The 16,850-nt window shown below is 39.8% G+C and overlaps 2 protein-coding genes across 2 annotated transcripts; both read left to right on the top strand.

Moving 5' to 3' along the window:
* Positions 1-201: 201 nt before the first annotated feature.
* LOC113013249 (lachesin-like) lies at positions 202-9,849 on the top strand. The gene is made up of 10 exons (XM_026153991.1): positions 202-269; positions 498-530; positions 1,856-2,137; positions 3,324-3,590; positions 4,995-5,300; positions 5,573-5,839; positions 7,148-7,396; positions 7,621-7,691; positions 9,157-9,207; positions 9,343-9,849. The coding sequence occupies exons 1-9, from the start codon at positions 230-232 to the stop codon at positions 9,181-9,183; spliced, it is 1,542 nt and encodes a 513-aa protein (XP_026009776.1). The 5' UTR covers positions 202-229; the 3' UTR covers positions 9,184-9,207; positions 9,343-9,849.
* Positions 9,850-14,805: 4,956 nt separating this feature from the next.
* LOC113013240 (Fc receptor-like protein 5) lies at positions 14,806-16,646 on the top strand. Its single transcript, XM_026153979.1, has 6 exons — positions 14,806-14,836; positions 14,921-14,956; positions 15,521-15,784; positions 15,864-16,109; positions 16,185-16,379; positions 16,474-16,646. Exons 1-6 carry the CDS (start codon positions 14,806-14,808, stop codon positions 16,476-16,478), a joined length of 777 nt encoding a protein of 258 aa, XP_026009764.1. The 3' UTR covers positions 16,479-16,646.
* Positions 16,647-16,850: the final 204 nt, after the last annotated feature.

Below are 16,850 nucleotides of genomic sequence, written 5' to 3'. Positions count from 1 at the left end.
TTGGGGTATTTTTGATGTAATGTTGTTATTCTTAACAGGGTATAATTATCCCATTACTTTATAATTCTTTGGCTGAGTGCATTAATAGAGTAAATTCTGTATGATTTGCATAGATTATGTATACCTTTCTCCAAAATAGCTTTCATCAGTGTATAACTTCTCTTTCTTCTGCATTATTTATGCAAAGTAGAAAACCTCGAGATAAGCTTTGTATCAGAAAGCAGCAGTGATGGACATGAGCATGAGACACACTTTGCTGGGGTTATTTTGTAAGTATTTTCTACGAATGGCAATAATTAAAAGAAATGTTTTTCTACTGTGAGAGATGAAGTGCAGAAGTGCTGTTCAAGTGCTGTGTGTGTGTGTGTGTGTGTGTGTGTGTGTGTGTGTGTGTGTGTGTGAGAGAGAGAGAGAGAGAGAGAGAGAGAGAGAGAGAGAGAGAGAATGCGGATTATGATTTTCAGTTTCATAATGTCTCAATTTAATCTTTGCTCTAGTGCTCGCATCACTCTTCTCTGGCAATGCTCAAGGTAAGAAACTGCTTTCTTTTATTTCAGTCTGAGTAACACTCAAATTAACATTTTCTTCGTATTTATATTTTACACATAAAACTATTAATTCTATGTTTCTGTACTATATTTTAAGTTCACATGTTGTTGGTCACATGAGAAAATATTGCACTCAGCCATGAGGTTTGGTGCAGAGGTTTTAGGTTATCCAGCAGAAACCACTGGTGGAGAAACAAGTGCAACCACAGACACATACTATATTCCTAATTGTAGTGATTATCTCACAAATTTAGATTAGGCCTACTGGTATTTCTACAGGGTTCATTTTTGAATAAGAAATACTTCTAACACTGGCTAAAGTGTGCTATTATGACAATGAGACCATACAGTAAGCCTCAGGAAAGATTTCTTCCTGACAGGTAAAGGCTAATACTTGGGCAAAGTAAATATGACATGGAATAAAAAGAAAATAAGAACTATCACAAAATAAAGACTATAAATTTAAGTTGCTTTCATAATAGTTTGTGAATGTGTTGTTGTGTTACAGTTTGTCCTTGACCCAACTAGCCTTCTTACATTTACTTTATTCATACGTTATAAAGATCAGATTTTTTTTTTTATCTCCTAAATGGATGTTTTAATGTGAACAGTTCATATTGAGTTTATTGTTGTCTTTGAGCCTGGCTAGGCTCAGAAACGATGAGGTGAAACGTCCAATGAACACAGGATATTCAGTGTTCATCTGATGTTGCATTGGTTGGATTGCATAATTTTTAAAATGTTTATTCAAGTTATTAGTTTCAGCTCAATGAGTTGAACATTGTGTTTTGTGCTGCTCAGTGTTACTAGCTATTTTTGTTCAAAAACAAAATATCTGAAACAGCTTTTAAAATACAATAACACATCCCAGACATATCAGATTAACTTCCTATTAGTATTAAACTCAAAATGCGGCATGCTGTACATGTGTAGTATTATTGCAAGAAACATTATGATACACGTTTGTCATGTATTTTTTTTCTCCTAATCTATGAGCACATGTGCATGGTTAATTAGTGTGGCAATGCATTTTCTGTAGTTTAATTGTCTTAGTATTTATATTATATTTTCTATATTATTTATATTTTATTATATTTTTATAGTGTTTAAAAAGAGGTTTCAGATTTGTGAAATTGTTTTCATCAGTAAATAAAACTCACTCAGAAACAAAAAATAATGCGTTATATTATATATTACAATAATATAATATTATAATAATACCACGTTAATGTTCTCTCTCTCTCTCTCTCTCTCTCTCTCTCTCTCTCTCTCTCTCTTGCCCTTTTCCCTAAATACTACTGGAAAAGTGAAGTACCTTTTTGAAACACCCACTGCCATACTGAGACCAACAAGGTATCAGTTACCAATAGGGGGCAGCGTGACACTGAGCTGCTCTGTGGAGGGCTCTGGCAACTGGACGATTTTGTGGTACAGTGCTGCTTCATTTGGTTCTAAAGAAGAGCCTATGACAGAATATGAAGGGAAGAAAGCTATTATTGTATCACAAAGAGGTCTCTACTCCTGCAGAGGAAGAAGTGATTCAGGTCGCCACACATACAACAGTGATAAGGCCATCATTAAAGACACTCGTGAGTTTAGCTATTTATATCGTTGTTATGAAAGTTAAATTCTCTGTCCTTCTTTTTGTCTTTCTGTCAGTAATATTACATTAGTGAAGTATGACATGGAAATAACAATGATGACTTGTGCTTGAATTTGCTATTTAAATTTTTCACTTGTTTCACAGAGTTTGTTTGTAAATTGAAAGATAGAAATTTAAGTACTGTACTGTATGTTCCTGATACATCGGGCTTTCAAGCAGAAGAAATTAAACCACAGCTAACAGATCATCTGCAGAGGAATGGCTTATTTGAAGAGTTTCAGTCAGGTTTCAGAGCTCAGCACAGAAACAGCTTTAGTGAAGGTTACAAATGATCTTCTTATGGCCTCTGACAGTGGACTCATCTCTGTGCTTGTCCTGCTAGACCTTAGTGCAGCGTTTGATACTGTCAAACATAATATCCTAATAGAGCGATTAGAACATGCTGTAGGTATTACAGGTATTGCGCTGAAGTGGTTTGTATCATATCTATCTAATAGACTCCAATTCCCATGATGCATTGAGTTTTTCCTTTCAAGTCAACTTTCTCACTCAGTATGTATTAACAGACCTCTCTGCATTGAATTATATCTGTTATCAACCTCTGTCTCTCTTCCACAGCATGTCTTTTAGCCTGTCTTCCTTCTCTCACCCCAACCGGTCACAGCAGATGGCCGCCCCTCCCTGAGCCTGGTTCTGCTGAAGGTTTCTTCCTGTTAAAAGGGAGTTTTTCCTTCCCACTGTCGCCAAAGTGCTGCTCATAGGGGGTCATATGATTGTTGGGTTTTTTTCTGTATCTATTATTGTTGGTCTACCTTATAATATAAAGCACCTTGAGGCGACTTTTGTTGTGATTTGGCACTTTGGCGATTCTTTAGTGCCTCCTTTATTGCCTACTTCAGTGGAGTTAAGATGCTGACACGCATTTAGACTAGCATGACACTTCACCTGAAACTCAAAGATCAGGCTGGTTATTTATCCCCACAGGAGAGGATGTTCACTTTTGGATGTATTAGTGAGTCTAGGACTTTTTTTGAAGTGAAGAGATTTGGGTTTCATATATCACCTCATAATATAAAGTGCGTTGAGGAAATTGCTGTCATGATTTGGCATCAAGTAAATTAAATTTATTGAATGATGCTTCTGTCTCTTAATTTAATATTTTCTGTGAACAGTTCCTATTACGGCCATTTTGACTATACAGCCCAACTGGACTAGGATATACATGAGTGAAGCATTCACTGTCAGATGTGAGATCCCAGGAGGAGAAGGGACTTACTGGAGCTATGACTGGAGACCAGAAAGGTTCACCACATATTACACAACCAATGAAAGAACATTCTACAATGTTGGTTGGGAAGACAATGGAAATTATCAATGCAGGGGCAACATGGGGCTTTCCTTGACAGAATGGAGTAATGTCATTCCAGTCACTATATCATGTAAGTTGGACAGACATGTCTTACCCATATAAACTGTTTCATCCAAATGATCCTGTCCTGTTTTTACAGTCTGTTGTCCTGTGAGCATGTTGAGTTCTTCTTCACTCGTCTCATTAGTCTGATCTTGTTCACTTGTGTTCTCCAGTGTGTTCATTTTCCCTGCTTAGCTCATGTGTGCCACACACAGGGTACTGTGACATGCTGTGGTTCAAATAACATCAATAAATTTAGTCTTATGTATAACAATGGCAGTTTCTAATTTTGTAGCAATTTACTTCCATCCATCCATCCATCTTCATCCGCTTTATCCGAGGCCGGGTCGCGGGGGCAGCAGCCTAAGCAAAGAGGTCCAGACCTCCCTCTCCCCAGCCACCTCCTCCAGCTTGTCCGGGGGAATACCAAGGCGTTCCCAGGCCAGCCGAGAGATATAATCTCTCCAGCGTGTCCTGGGTCTGCCCCGGGGCCTCCTCCCGGTGGGACATGCTTGGAACACCTCACCCAGGAGGCGCCCAGGGGGCATCCTTGTCAGATGCCCGAACCACCTCAGCTGGCTTCTTTCGATGTGGAGCAGCAGCTGCTCTACTCTGAGCCCCTCCCGGATGGCCGAACCTCTCACCCTATCTCTAAGGGAGAGGCCAGCCACCCTTCGGAGGAAGCTCATTTCCGCCGCTTGTATCCGCGATCTCGTTCTTTCGGTCACTACCCACAGCTCGTGGCCATAGGTGAGGGTAGGGACGTAGATCGACCGGTAAATTGAGAGCTTCGCTTTCACACTCAGCTCCCTCTTCACCACGACTGACCGGTGCAGCATCCGCATTACTGCAGCTGCAGCCCCAATCCGTCTGTCGATCTCCGGCTCCCTTCTCCCATCACTCGCGAACAAGACCCCGAGATACTTGAACTCCTCCACTTGGGGCAGGAACTCATCCCCGACCCGGAGTGGGCACTCCACCCTTTTCCGGCTGAGAACCATGGCCTCAGATTTGGAGGTGCTGATCCTCATTCCCGCTGCTTCACACTCGGCTGCGAACCGTTCCAGTGCGAGCTGGAGGCCCTCACCCGATGAAGCCAACAGAACCACATCATCCGCAAAAATCAAAGATGAGATTCTGAGGCCACCAAAGCGAAAGCCCTCCGCCACTTGGCTGCGCCTAGAAATCCTGTCCATAAAAATTATGAACAGAACCGGAGACAAAGGGCAGCCCTGGGGTCCTTAGGGACTAGTAAAAGTGCTATACAAATACAGGCCATTTACCATTTATGTTCAAAAGTGAACACAGGCCAAACCAGAGTGATGATAAGCTGGCTGTTCACCTGATTTGTGAACCCATCACTTAGCAATGTTATTATAAAAAATAAAAAAATAAAAATAAAAACCTGATTTAAAAAAACCTCCTTCAACAGTTAAACTGCAACCTGTCCTCACCGTGTCCCCTTCATGGCTGAGTCCCGGAGCCTCAGTAACTCTGAGCTGTGAGATTGAATATCCTTCGGAGGGATGGAGCTTTTACTGGTATAAAGCTATTCCTGATTTGGACATAAAAGAAGAGGCCTACAAGTACGAGCTGCTACCAGATGGCAGCGAGACTGCTCAGACTTTGTACATCATTACTGGACAAACACACACAGCAGCATATGTGTGCAGAGCGCAAAGAGGAAGGAACTACTACTACACCTATTACAGTAAACCAAAGTTTGTCTGGTCTGCAGGTCAGTTTGTTTCTGTCTCTTTTTGATAAGCTGTATTTAATGTCATTAATTATTTATATAACCATAAGATCAATTTGCATTTGTGCTCCCTGCATACAAGGACTAAATGTAACATTTTCCCTTCTCTCTATGATCAAGTAAGAATTTCCTTCTTTGGTTCTTTTAACAGATCCATGTGCTTTTACTTGCATTTAAGCTCATGTCAATGCTTGATACTTAGTTTTTATGTGTTGTGCCTGTGCTTTCACTCTTCTATCCGTGTTGTTTTTCAGATCTTTATTCAGCAGCATCTCTCACAGTCGGCCCTGTAGAGCAAAGATTAAGCTTTGACTTTGTCAGACTGACCTGCAAGGGAAACTCTACTTGGTGGAGAGTGAGGAAGTTCCCTGAGAATAGCGTGCCGTATTGCAGTAACGTTTGGAATCTAGGAGAATCCGTATGCACACTCTACACAAAAGCTTCATATTCAGATGATGGAGTTTACTGGTGCGAGTCTATGTCAAAACAGTTCAGCAATGCAGTCAACATCACTTTACAGGGTATGTAGAATATTTTTTGTATCTTATAATGTTTCTTAAATATTTCTCTCAATATTCTGTATGTTAAACATTTTTTTGTGAAAAAATAGGCAAAAATGTAAATGTTATGTTATCTGTGACACCAAAGTAATATTCCTGAAGATTATCATGTAAAAGCTGCAAAAAGGACCATCTGCAGTAAAAGTATTCACAGCACTTGCTCCACATTTCGTTATGTTACTCTTATAAACTTTCCAAAAGAACAACCAAGCAAAAATGTCGGGCCCGATGTCGAGCATTGTGTCTGGAAGAAACCAGGCACCACTCATCACCTGACTATTACCATCCTTACAGTGAAGCATGGTGGTGGCAGCATCTGTGGTGAGGATGTTTTCACCACCAAGAACTGAGAGACTAGTCAGTGTTGAGGGAAAAATGAATGCAGCCACGTACAGAGACACCCTTGATGATAATCTCCTCCACAGTGCCACATCTTCCAACAGGCCGACGATCCTAAGCACACAGAGTTGGATTCAGGACAACTCTGTGAATGTCCTTGACCTCGACAGTTCAAAGGGCTCTGTGAGCTAAAAGAAAGCATGATTAGTTATGCCTCACTTACTGTTTTGTCCAATTTAGAGCAATGCTGGTGTTATTTTATTAGACATATTCAATAACATCTGTATCATTATTTTCTCTTGACGTTTTAGTACTGAGTATGGCTACTAATATATTTTTTTATGTTTTTCATATTTTACTCTGGGCTTGTAATTAGGAAAAGAATGTTTTGGAATTTAAAACAGTGTTGTTTCCAAAAAGGCAGCTGGTTACAGGCTGAATCAGGCGAAATGTAAAAAAAAATTCCCTGGAGCTTAGAGGTTCGGTTTTTATATCATTAGACACAATTGGCCAGAGGGGCCGATGGCGCGATATGGCAGCCTCGCTTCTGTCAGTCTGCCCCAGGGCAGCTGTGGCTACAACTGTAGCTGCCTTCACCAGTGTATGAATGTGAGAGTGAATTAATAGTGGTATTGTAAAGCGCTTTGAGGGGTCCCGAAAAGCGCTGTATAAATGCAATCCATTATTATTTCATTATTATTATTATTTAAAAGCTCTATATAGTTCATAAACCTGCTGTTTATTTGGAAATTATTATTTTTATAGAATAGTTATTAAATAAGCCAGGTCACATATCACATCTTCATGCTACAAGACATTTATGAAATCTATTATTATTATTGCAAATAAGCGTTTTTTGTTTTTGTTTTTTTTTCTGAAAGCCGGCACCAGCTGATCCAGTTGAAACAATATATTCTGACTGTTTTTCAGATTTTTATTCAGGTCCTCTCATGGTGATCCCTGATGATCCTGTGAAAAAGGGAACTTTCGTTAGTCTTAGCTGCAACTTGAGAATAAAAAAAAACTTCCCCAGTGTGGCTTTTTACCACAATAACAAACTTATCCAAAATGATTCCCGAGAGGAGCTGAACTTCTTGGCAGTGTCAAAATCTGATGAAGGTTCCTACAAGTGTCAGTACTCAGGAAAAGAGTCGCCATCACGTTACATGTCGGTTAAGTGTGAGTAGCATTGCAACGTTATTTAAACATGACTTTTTTAAAAACCATCTTAATGTTTGAGAAGGAACTCAGTCCTCATGTATTGCGTTAGCAAATATGTATAGCAGATAGAAATGTGTGCCTGTTTAAGTAAAGTAAACTTACTCTGTTTTATAGTTTATTAAATTATATTTTGTAAAAATGTCTCATATAACATCTTTCAATTCTGTTTGTTATCACACTAGCTGCTGTCGGACCTGAAAGCTCTTCATTTCCTGTCAGAATGAAAGTCATGAATGCAGTCGCCTTCATCCTGGTCAGTACTGAAACCAGTTATTATTACCATTTTAATGTGAACTGAGATGGAGTTAAAAGCCAAAAGTAAAAGTACAGAGAATGTCAGGAGTCCTTGTGGATCTAAATAAAGCATTTGAGAGGGTGCCAAAAGAGGAACTGCGGTACTGCATTTTCTTTGCATGAGGAGGTCAAGACTGATAGAGTGGTATGTGAGAGTGGTGGAGGACTTGTATGAAGACAATGAGCGAGGTGAGCAGTAGTAACAAATGGGTTTAACAATGAGGTGGAATTACATCAAGGATCAGTTCTATTGTTTGACGTGGTGATGGACAGGCTGACTGATGAGGTCAGGCTGGACTCTCTGTAAACTATGTGTGGAGTGAATAAGGCACCACAGCACCACTGATTGTAATTATGAGCCATTTATTTGCATTGGCTGACAATCCCAAACTGCCAGCCGCACATCACACCACAACACACAACAACCCCTTGTGTAGGTCGGTGGGCGTAATTGCCGCGCAGGTGCGTGGGCCCTCCCTGCACGGCACCCCAGACCACGCCCTACCATATACCCCCTTCGCCCGATTGGGCTGGAGAGCCATCTGGCTGAACCTACTCCCCCTGTGACACCGTGATCTGCAGTGAGAGTTGGGAGCAGTTGGAATAGAGGAGAGGTAGAGGTATGGTTTGGAGAGAAAAGGAGTGAATGTCACTAGAAGCAAGACATAGTAACTGTGTGTGGGAAGATGAACATACAAGGAGTAGAGGTCATGAAGGCAGATGGGTTTAAATCCCTGGGGTCAAACATCCAAAGTAACTGACACAACAAAGATCAATCGGTGCCTGTATCGCTTTAAGAAAAATCACATGACCAGGCACATGACCAATAACCCAAACTGAATAGAATTTCTGATGAATCAGGAGGAGAGGAGACTGCTTTTGGTGTTGGCTTATTTATCCTGTACTAAACAATGAAACTACAGAAAAAACAAGATTTTCTCCAGTCTGGGATCATCTGGGATCACAGTGGCCTGAAAGGATTTTTTTCTCAGAGGGTTGGTGTCACTGTGGAGGATAAGAGGGACAGGCTGAGAGGGAGGCAGATAATCTGCTGTGGTGATCCCTAAAGAAGATGATTTGGACTTGCCATTAAGCCTTTATCAACCTTAATGTACATGCAACTCATGGCTATCAGTATTGGTCCACAAACCATGTTCTTAAAAATCAGTTGCTGAGCAAGCAGTCAAACAGCCAACTGACAAATAGATCAAAGTTAAACAAAATTGTAAAGACTTTAAATAATCCAAATGTTAGTGTTTCACTTCATATCAACAGCATGCAGACTCACAGTACGAAAATATTGCATAATTCTGGTTTTAGTTATATAGTTTCCAAATACTTGGTCTTTGCAGTGTATGACAATGTGATATTTATTGAGTCCAATAACATTAAATTAATTGTTGCTGGATGTTTCTTTTATGTAGGTAATGATGCTGTCTATGAATCAGTAACACAAATGGAAGAAACTGGAGAAGGTACTGTATATTTTTTCGAATATTAAAGAGCAATACAAGATGTGAAAGCTTTTTGATTGAAGGATATCAGATTTTGGAGGATTTGGCTCATCATGACAACTTTAAACTTTCTGTCTTTATGTGGATGTTTTACAGGTCAGTGAGGAGAGCTGTAGCCACAAAGCAAAAAAAGAAGCATTTTATGAATCACTGTTGCTCCTCTGCTACACAAATATCAGACACATATCAAACACATGCATATTTTCTACAGTTCGTTTGTTTGAAGATAATACAACTAAATACAGACTTCATAGTCTGTTTCAGCACAAATAACACCATAAATACATTATTCGGGCTCTATAATCATTTGTTTTTTACAATTAAAAAGTATAAATATAATCATTTGTAGTAAGAAAAATCTGAAATATGTGATCTTCAGTGACTGATAATGCATCTGAATAATCTCTGTATAGATTGTGTATAGAGGGTAGTAGCATGCAGTATGAAAAATCTCCTGTGTCTGTCCTTATGACAGCAGAGGTGAAACTGTACAGTAAGTGGTACTGAGGCCAATCAGGATTATCCATGATGATTACAGTTTTTTTTACTAATGGTCCATATTTGATTTTCTACATTTCTGTACCAAATAAATGTTTAAAGAAATTCAGTGGGCACATTCATTTGTTTGTTTATTAATATTGTCTTAAATTTCGCATAGATTAACATGGATTTTAGATTTTAGATTAAAGCCAGTTAAAACAGCCAACAACAACAAACGGAGAGGGAAGAGAGTAAACATTCAAAACAAATTTGCAACCACATTATGAGGAAAGTTTAAACAGAAAGCGTTGTGTAATAAGCAGAGCTGTATTTCAATTTCAGTGATGAAATTGCCATAGCAACTGTTAAGGAGGAGGAGGCTCAGAGGAAGTTGGAGCTTGTTACCATTATGGGCTCATCTGGTCAGAATGTGAATGAAGAGTTATCAATTACTTACAGGCTTCTCGTTTTATTCGAATAAACAGTATTAAAGGACACACATGGACTGCCAACTCTGAAAAGAAACAAAATGTGATTTAAGTCACTCATTAACTTAAAATAATGCGTGAACTCAGGAGACCCAAACAAAAACTCACCTCAGTTGCCGCCCCATGTGGGAGTGAAGAAGCAGTGAGCTCTAGGTGGGTGCAGTCCTTTTATAAGATGTGACAGGTGAGTGCAATTAAGGACAAGCACCACACCCGGTCAAAGGTGAGAAAAGGAAACAAGGCAAACCTCCTTCTCCTACTACAGATTAAGGAGCAAACAAAGACCACTGAGCTGTATCATATGATATATATCATCTTGTATTCATTCATTCATTTGTTATCGTGTGTTGCATTTAAATCTCAATCCTGTTCATAGGATTTACTCTCTCTTCAAAGCACATGGTAACCATGTAGGTATCACAGTTGTTATAATGTATTTAATAATAGAAAACAAAGACAAAGATATTGTGAGCAAAGTGGTAACAACTTGATTACAATAGTCTTAGAAGTATATAAATATAGCACTGCATATGTCATATGTGTTTATAAAACAAACTTTTGTGTTTGGAGTATAGACTGCTAAATTTATGAAGTGAACCTAAAGGCACCAAGAATTGCGTCCACATATTGAAGCACAAATCAGGGAATTTAGTCTTTTGCACTTTGCCCTCTTTCTGAAGCTGGTACACTGTCAGAATATGTGAAGAAATAAAAGAGGTCGAACATGTCGATATGTTGAATATGAACTCAACCCAGAATGCAAATCTGCTAATCAGGCTCCACAAAAAGTATATTGGCGTGTGTTTATTGAATGAGCTGTACCTGCCTGATTTCTCCTTAACCTTAAACACATGCATGCAAAATCAGCGTGAAAAGCATCATTATTGCGGTGCTGTTATTATGTGCATTTCACTTACTGAACAAACAGGTAAAAATCAGCAAAGTCCAGCAGAGCAGCACAGGTACAGACAGCAGTTATCTCTCTTCCTCCAAGTCTGCTAATCACAAACTTTGATTGTTACAAAGTCCTTTGATTCTAGTTTGCAAGAAGCTGGGCTGAGCACAGATCAAGATCCAAAGTGAAATAATTCTTGGAAACAGAAATCACCTGTTTTAGAGAAAACAGGTGATTTTCTCCCTGTAGAGTGTGACTGTTAGATAAGTCGTTTTAAGAAGTGGGTTTGAGTGGGTTAAAGGAAAAGTGGAGGATAGAGAATAAACAATGCTGCCACCTACAGACCAGTTCAAATAAAAACCAGCAATCAAACACTGATTCAGTTTGTGTTGTTGTAGCTTCTGTACAAAAAGTTATTTAATACATTTGCTCTATGATTGGTTATGACTGGAATCAAGAAAATATCAAAGCTGACTCTGTATTTCACTCGGCTCCTGCTGCTCTAGAAAACAGTGATGGAGCCCTGAATACATGTAAGAAACAGATGTGAATGTTTCCTCTCTCAAAAGTCAGCCTGAGCTTTAGACACTCATCCAAGTACATTCGATCAGACTGATTTATAAATAAAGACAAATAAAGTTTCTCAGAGTTTCATCCTTTAAAATTGCCGAGGTACTAATAATAAGTAAACCTTTTTGATTTGTTTATGCTCAGTTTAGCTTGGCACACAGCCAAACCCCTCAAACAACAGCAGGAAATAAAACCGCAAAGGAAAGCTCTGATCAAAGGTCATGATTGCCTTTAAAAGCTGACTAACATCTACGTGGATTGTATGTGGAAAGAATGATGATGGAAAAAATAAGTTATGCAATGTTAGAATTAGTGTGAACTGTATAACAGTCGGGGAGACACTCGGTACACCTAGTGCCTGGAAATACACCAACAAGTTTCGGATTGACAAAATGTAATGAAAGGTCACTAAGGACTTTTCCCCTCGAGCACTTGCTTGCAGTTCTTCACCGTTTCTCATTTTTGTTCATTTTTATTCTGACAAGTGAATATATATCTACACTCAACAAAAATATAAACGCAACACCTTTGTTTCTGCTCCAATTTGACATGGGATGGACATAAAGACCTAAAAGTCACTCCAGATACACAATATTGTTGTGTATCAGACCCCCAATAAAGCAAAAAACTGCACATTCCAGGGTGGCCTTTTGTTGTGGGCAGTCTGAGGTACACCTGTGCACTACTCATGATGTCAGATCAGCATCCTGATGTGGCACACCTGTGAGGTGGGATGGATTATCTCAATATGGCAGATGTGCCCACTACCACACATTTGGACTGATTTGTGACCACTGTTTGGGAGGGATGGTTATATTGTGTATCTGGAATGAATTTTAGGTCTTTATGTCCATCCCATGGGGAATGGGAGCAGTAACAAAGGTGTTGCGTTTATATTTTTGTTGAGTGTATGTAGTCATATATCGCAGGGCTGAGAGCGGCCAGCCCATGTTCAAGTACAACCTAGGACTCTTTCTTTTTTTAAAAAGAAATTATTTTTAAACTCAATTTCAGTTTGGGATTAATACAGTTTCTCTGATTCTGATTACTGTAAATCCAAACAAAACGAGCAATAAAGGCTGTAATGTAAGTGTCCTGTTAATGTTGGTGGCATCAGTCACACAATGGACCCAGAGGCAGCAGTGCACAGGCAGGAATCCATTTCCGACATCATTTCATAAGAAGAATGAGATGGGCGAAACTTCAGTATCTTCGATGTATTATTGTTGTGTGATTTTTATTACTATTAATGATGAATGCTCGTTTGGTGAGGTTAGTTCATAGACTGCAGACTGTTAGGCCGTTTCTCAATACTCATGTACAAGAGTCCGTACTCACCTTTTCACTATTCCAGACTTCGTAAGTTGACACAGGAGTCCCGGCTTCCCGAGAACGCAGAGCAACCCTTCTACAATTGGAACGGGAGTGTACTTACTGACATCACAGCTATTTTTAGTTATTTAGTTTAGTTTTGTTTTTTTTATTTCACTGCTTTGGAAGTGAAGACCTTAAATGTTTCAAATGAAATGAAATCAACAACAATCAAAATAAGACAACACAAAGGACTTTAAGTTATTGCTGAGATTCAGTAATACAGAAAATGTTTTCTGTCAACTCTGTGTGACCGTTAAGCAGGAAACATGCTTTAACAGTCATCAAAAAACTGATTTATAACCATTTTTGTTTCAGCTATAAAGAGACCCATGTCACACCGTCTTATCTGAACATTATGGGGAGATACTCACTGACTGTGGGTGTTTTCTACAGTTACACATGCTCTGTGTGTGTGATGTGGTTTCTCTCAGACACGTTCAGCTGGATTTCTGTCATATCAACCGTAACAGCATGCAGAGTTAATGTTTTGAGGATTTGCAAAAAAATATCTGGTAGTTTGAGAGCAGAAAGAAGAGCTCTCATAGCAGCACATCAGCCAGAGCATGACATGTGGTCTGATCTCGCGTATTCACACAGTGTCTGTCCACGTTTCAGAGATTAAAACACAGAGAAGCTGGAACTTCTTGGTACTAAGACTAGGTCAGTTAACCGATACAGGAAAAAATGAAATACTTGCCTCTATCAACCTAAAAACATTAATTTATTATTGATAAGACGTTGTCAACAAAACTACTGTCAGTTGTAGATTTTGCTTCAATCCAAGTCTTTCTGTTTCAGCATTTACATTTTCTTTCTGGTTTGTTTTAACCAAAAACTGAAACTTTCTCATGGTGTTTAGTGGAGAAGAAGCCACGACTCTGAGACAGTCAACGAGAAAGAGGAAGATGAAAAGGAGAAGGAGGAAGATGAGGGTTTTACTTGATGTGACTCTGAACTGATCTCAGTGTTGGTCTGATGTCATTGAGCAGCAGGATGGAGGAAACGTCTCTGCTGTGTCTGCTCTGTAAGTTCACTTTGTGTTTTTCATGCCTCTGCTGTCTTGTAACTAATAACTATTAAAACGATAACTGAAAAACTATATTGTATCCCACGTAACATAAATGTTTTGATGAATAATAATGTATTAACTTAACTGACAGATAGATTCTGAGGAGAAACACAAGATTTGTGATCTGTGTTGTCACTGCAGGTACATGAACAAAGCTCACTGTATGCAGCACGTCTCCTCAGACCTTCACAAACATTAACCAGGGCGTGACGTGTAGTCTAATGTTGTGCAGCCATTCAAGTTATTTAGTCTTTCGGACCACAAGTCAGTGGTTGGAACAGAGAGAAGCACAAAACAACTAAAGTTTGCACAGTTAATGTGCAGTCAACTACAGGAAGTTTGTTTGGCTCAATCTGCGACATTATTAATTAAATCAATAATTACATCAATGCAGTCAATATAATTATTTCAAAGAGCTGAGAAAACATCCATTAAAAGAGGTCGGAGAGTCAGTGAAGACATCATACAGGTACTGGTGTTGCATTCAAGGTCAACTGTCAGTCGTAGATATTGTTGCCTTTAATTCTTATTCAATATTCAGTTGAAACGTGTAAAACTTTGGTTTCAAGGAAGCAGAGAAATAAACACACAAAGCTTTTTCACACAAGGTTTTTTCTAACCACAAGTCTAAGACCCAGAGACAGAGAAAGAGGAAGAGGAGGGTTTTACTCAGTGTAACCATGATGGAGGAAACGTCTCTGCTGTGTCTGCTCTGTAAGCTCACTCTGTGTTTTTCATGCCTCTGCTGTCTTGTTGAATGTGAAACTCTGAACTAACCTGAGTTTAATTTCTCTTTAGTTCTGATCTCACTGCTGAGCTGCACCACAAACCAAGGTCAGTAACCTTCTTCTGTCACACTGTAAACCTGACTCACTCTCTCAGGAGGCTGCAAGAGGCTATTAAAACATGGTGAAAGAAAATGTATAAAAACAGATCAGTCTTATCTCACTCCTGCTGACGGTCTCCATTATTTATATTTTATTTAAATAAGCGGCTTAACTTGTATCCTTGATGGGGTGTTGGAGAATTCATCATCCAGATACTCTTTTGTTCTGAGGGTGCACTGGGAACATCTGTCAGAGCCCTCACTCCACGAAATTTCAACTCCCACCTCCAGCATTGGTTTGATTGCTTTGTAATGGAGGCTGTCTGCACCACATTGCCTTATTTTGCCCAAATTTCGAATCTCCCTAAAAAAGGAAAGTTTAGACACTCATTCATTTACTGAGATGAACAGGAGATATTTAAAATCTCAGAGTCAATAAATTTGTGAACTTTGCTCTGCTCTGTAATGTGTTTCAGCTTCGCCATCATGGGCCACAGGATCGGATTCTTGTGTATTGATTCAACCAAGCCAATCACATGCAAATATTATATATTCTCCCCCTTTCCTCACAGCTCGTCTGACTGTGAGTCCCAGCAGCTCTCAGTTCTTTAACGGAGACTTTGTGTCTCTGAGCTGTGAGGAGGACGACAGCTCTGCTGGATGGACTCTGAGGAGAAACACAAGCAAACGACAGAGGACTCAGTGTAGGGCTGACTGGGGAACATCAGCTGGTTCTTCCTGTGACATAAACTACATCTACCCGTGGGACAGTGGAGTTTACTGGTGTGAGTCCAGAGAGGGTCCCATCAGCAACATGGTTAACCTGACAGTCACTGGTAAGCTGAGTGTGTGGAGTTAGTGTTGATGAAGCTGTGTGTAAATGGATGAAATGCTGTAGTTTGTCTCTGTGTTGAGGTGGATCAGTGATCCTGCAGAGTCCTGTCCTCCCTGTGATGGAGGGAGATGACGTCACTCTGCTCTGTAAAACAAAGACCACTCCCTCCAACCTCCCAGCTGCTTTCTATAAAGATGGCTCCCTCATCAGGAAGCAGCCTACAGGTCACATGACCATCCAGCATGTTTCCAGGTCTGATGAAGGCCTCTACAAGTGTGACATCAGCGCTCATGGAGAGTCTCCATCCAGCTGGATCACTGTCACAGGTGAGGAGCTTCACTCTGATTTCACCTCTAATTTAATGCACATATTCACACTAACAACTACGATTTTCTCTTCAGATAAACCTACACCGACAGCTTCACCCACCACAACAACTTTGCTCACATCCACATCCCTGTCCACCACAACAGCTCCAAACCCTGGCTGCTCCCTCTGCCATCCTAATTTCAGACTAGTCCTCCACCTGCTGGTGATCTGTCCATATTTGATCTCCACTCTCCTCTTGGTGTCTTTATATCAACACAGACTCAAAGGTAACTCTGTGAATCATTCACTGATCAATCAATATGCTGATGATAAATTCCTCTCTTTGTTTAAACTCTGTCTTCTCTTGGCCCACCCCACCAGGCTGAGCAGGGACTGGATGATGACCGTAATTACAACATCACTGCATCAACAAAGAGCACCACATCTGAACCTCTACCTTAACTTAAAAAAATTAAATGTGTTCTGATGTTTCGAGTTGTAAATCAATTGGTTGGTCATATGTGGAGGAGGTGGATTAAGTGAATTAGAGTCTAAAAAGGAAAATGACAGAAGAGCACTGAGATTTAAACCGTGCAGAGTGGCAGCTGATTGGCTCAAAAAAAGGTTAAAAAGAAGATGATTGGACTAGAGTAATGATGTCAGTATTGAGACTATGGCTGTGTGCATGCAGAAGTTGCAGTAAGCCGCAGTACCAGCAGAGGGAGATATTTTATTTCAAGCCAACATGAAAATAGTCA

The sequence above is a fragment of the Astatotilapia calliptera genome, chromosome 3 (genome assembly GCF_900246225.1).
Source record: "Astatotilapia calliptera chromosome 3, fAstCal1.2, whole genome shotgun sequence".
NCBI classification, from domain to species: domain Eukaryota; kingdom Metazoa; phylum Chordata; class Actinopteri; order Cichliformes; family Cichlidae; genus Astatotilapia; species Astatotilapia calliptera.
The sequence above is the reverse complement of the archived record's forward strand: the minus strand, read 5'-3'. Positions and strand labels throughout refer to the sequence as shown.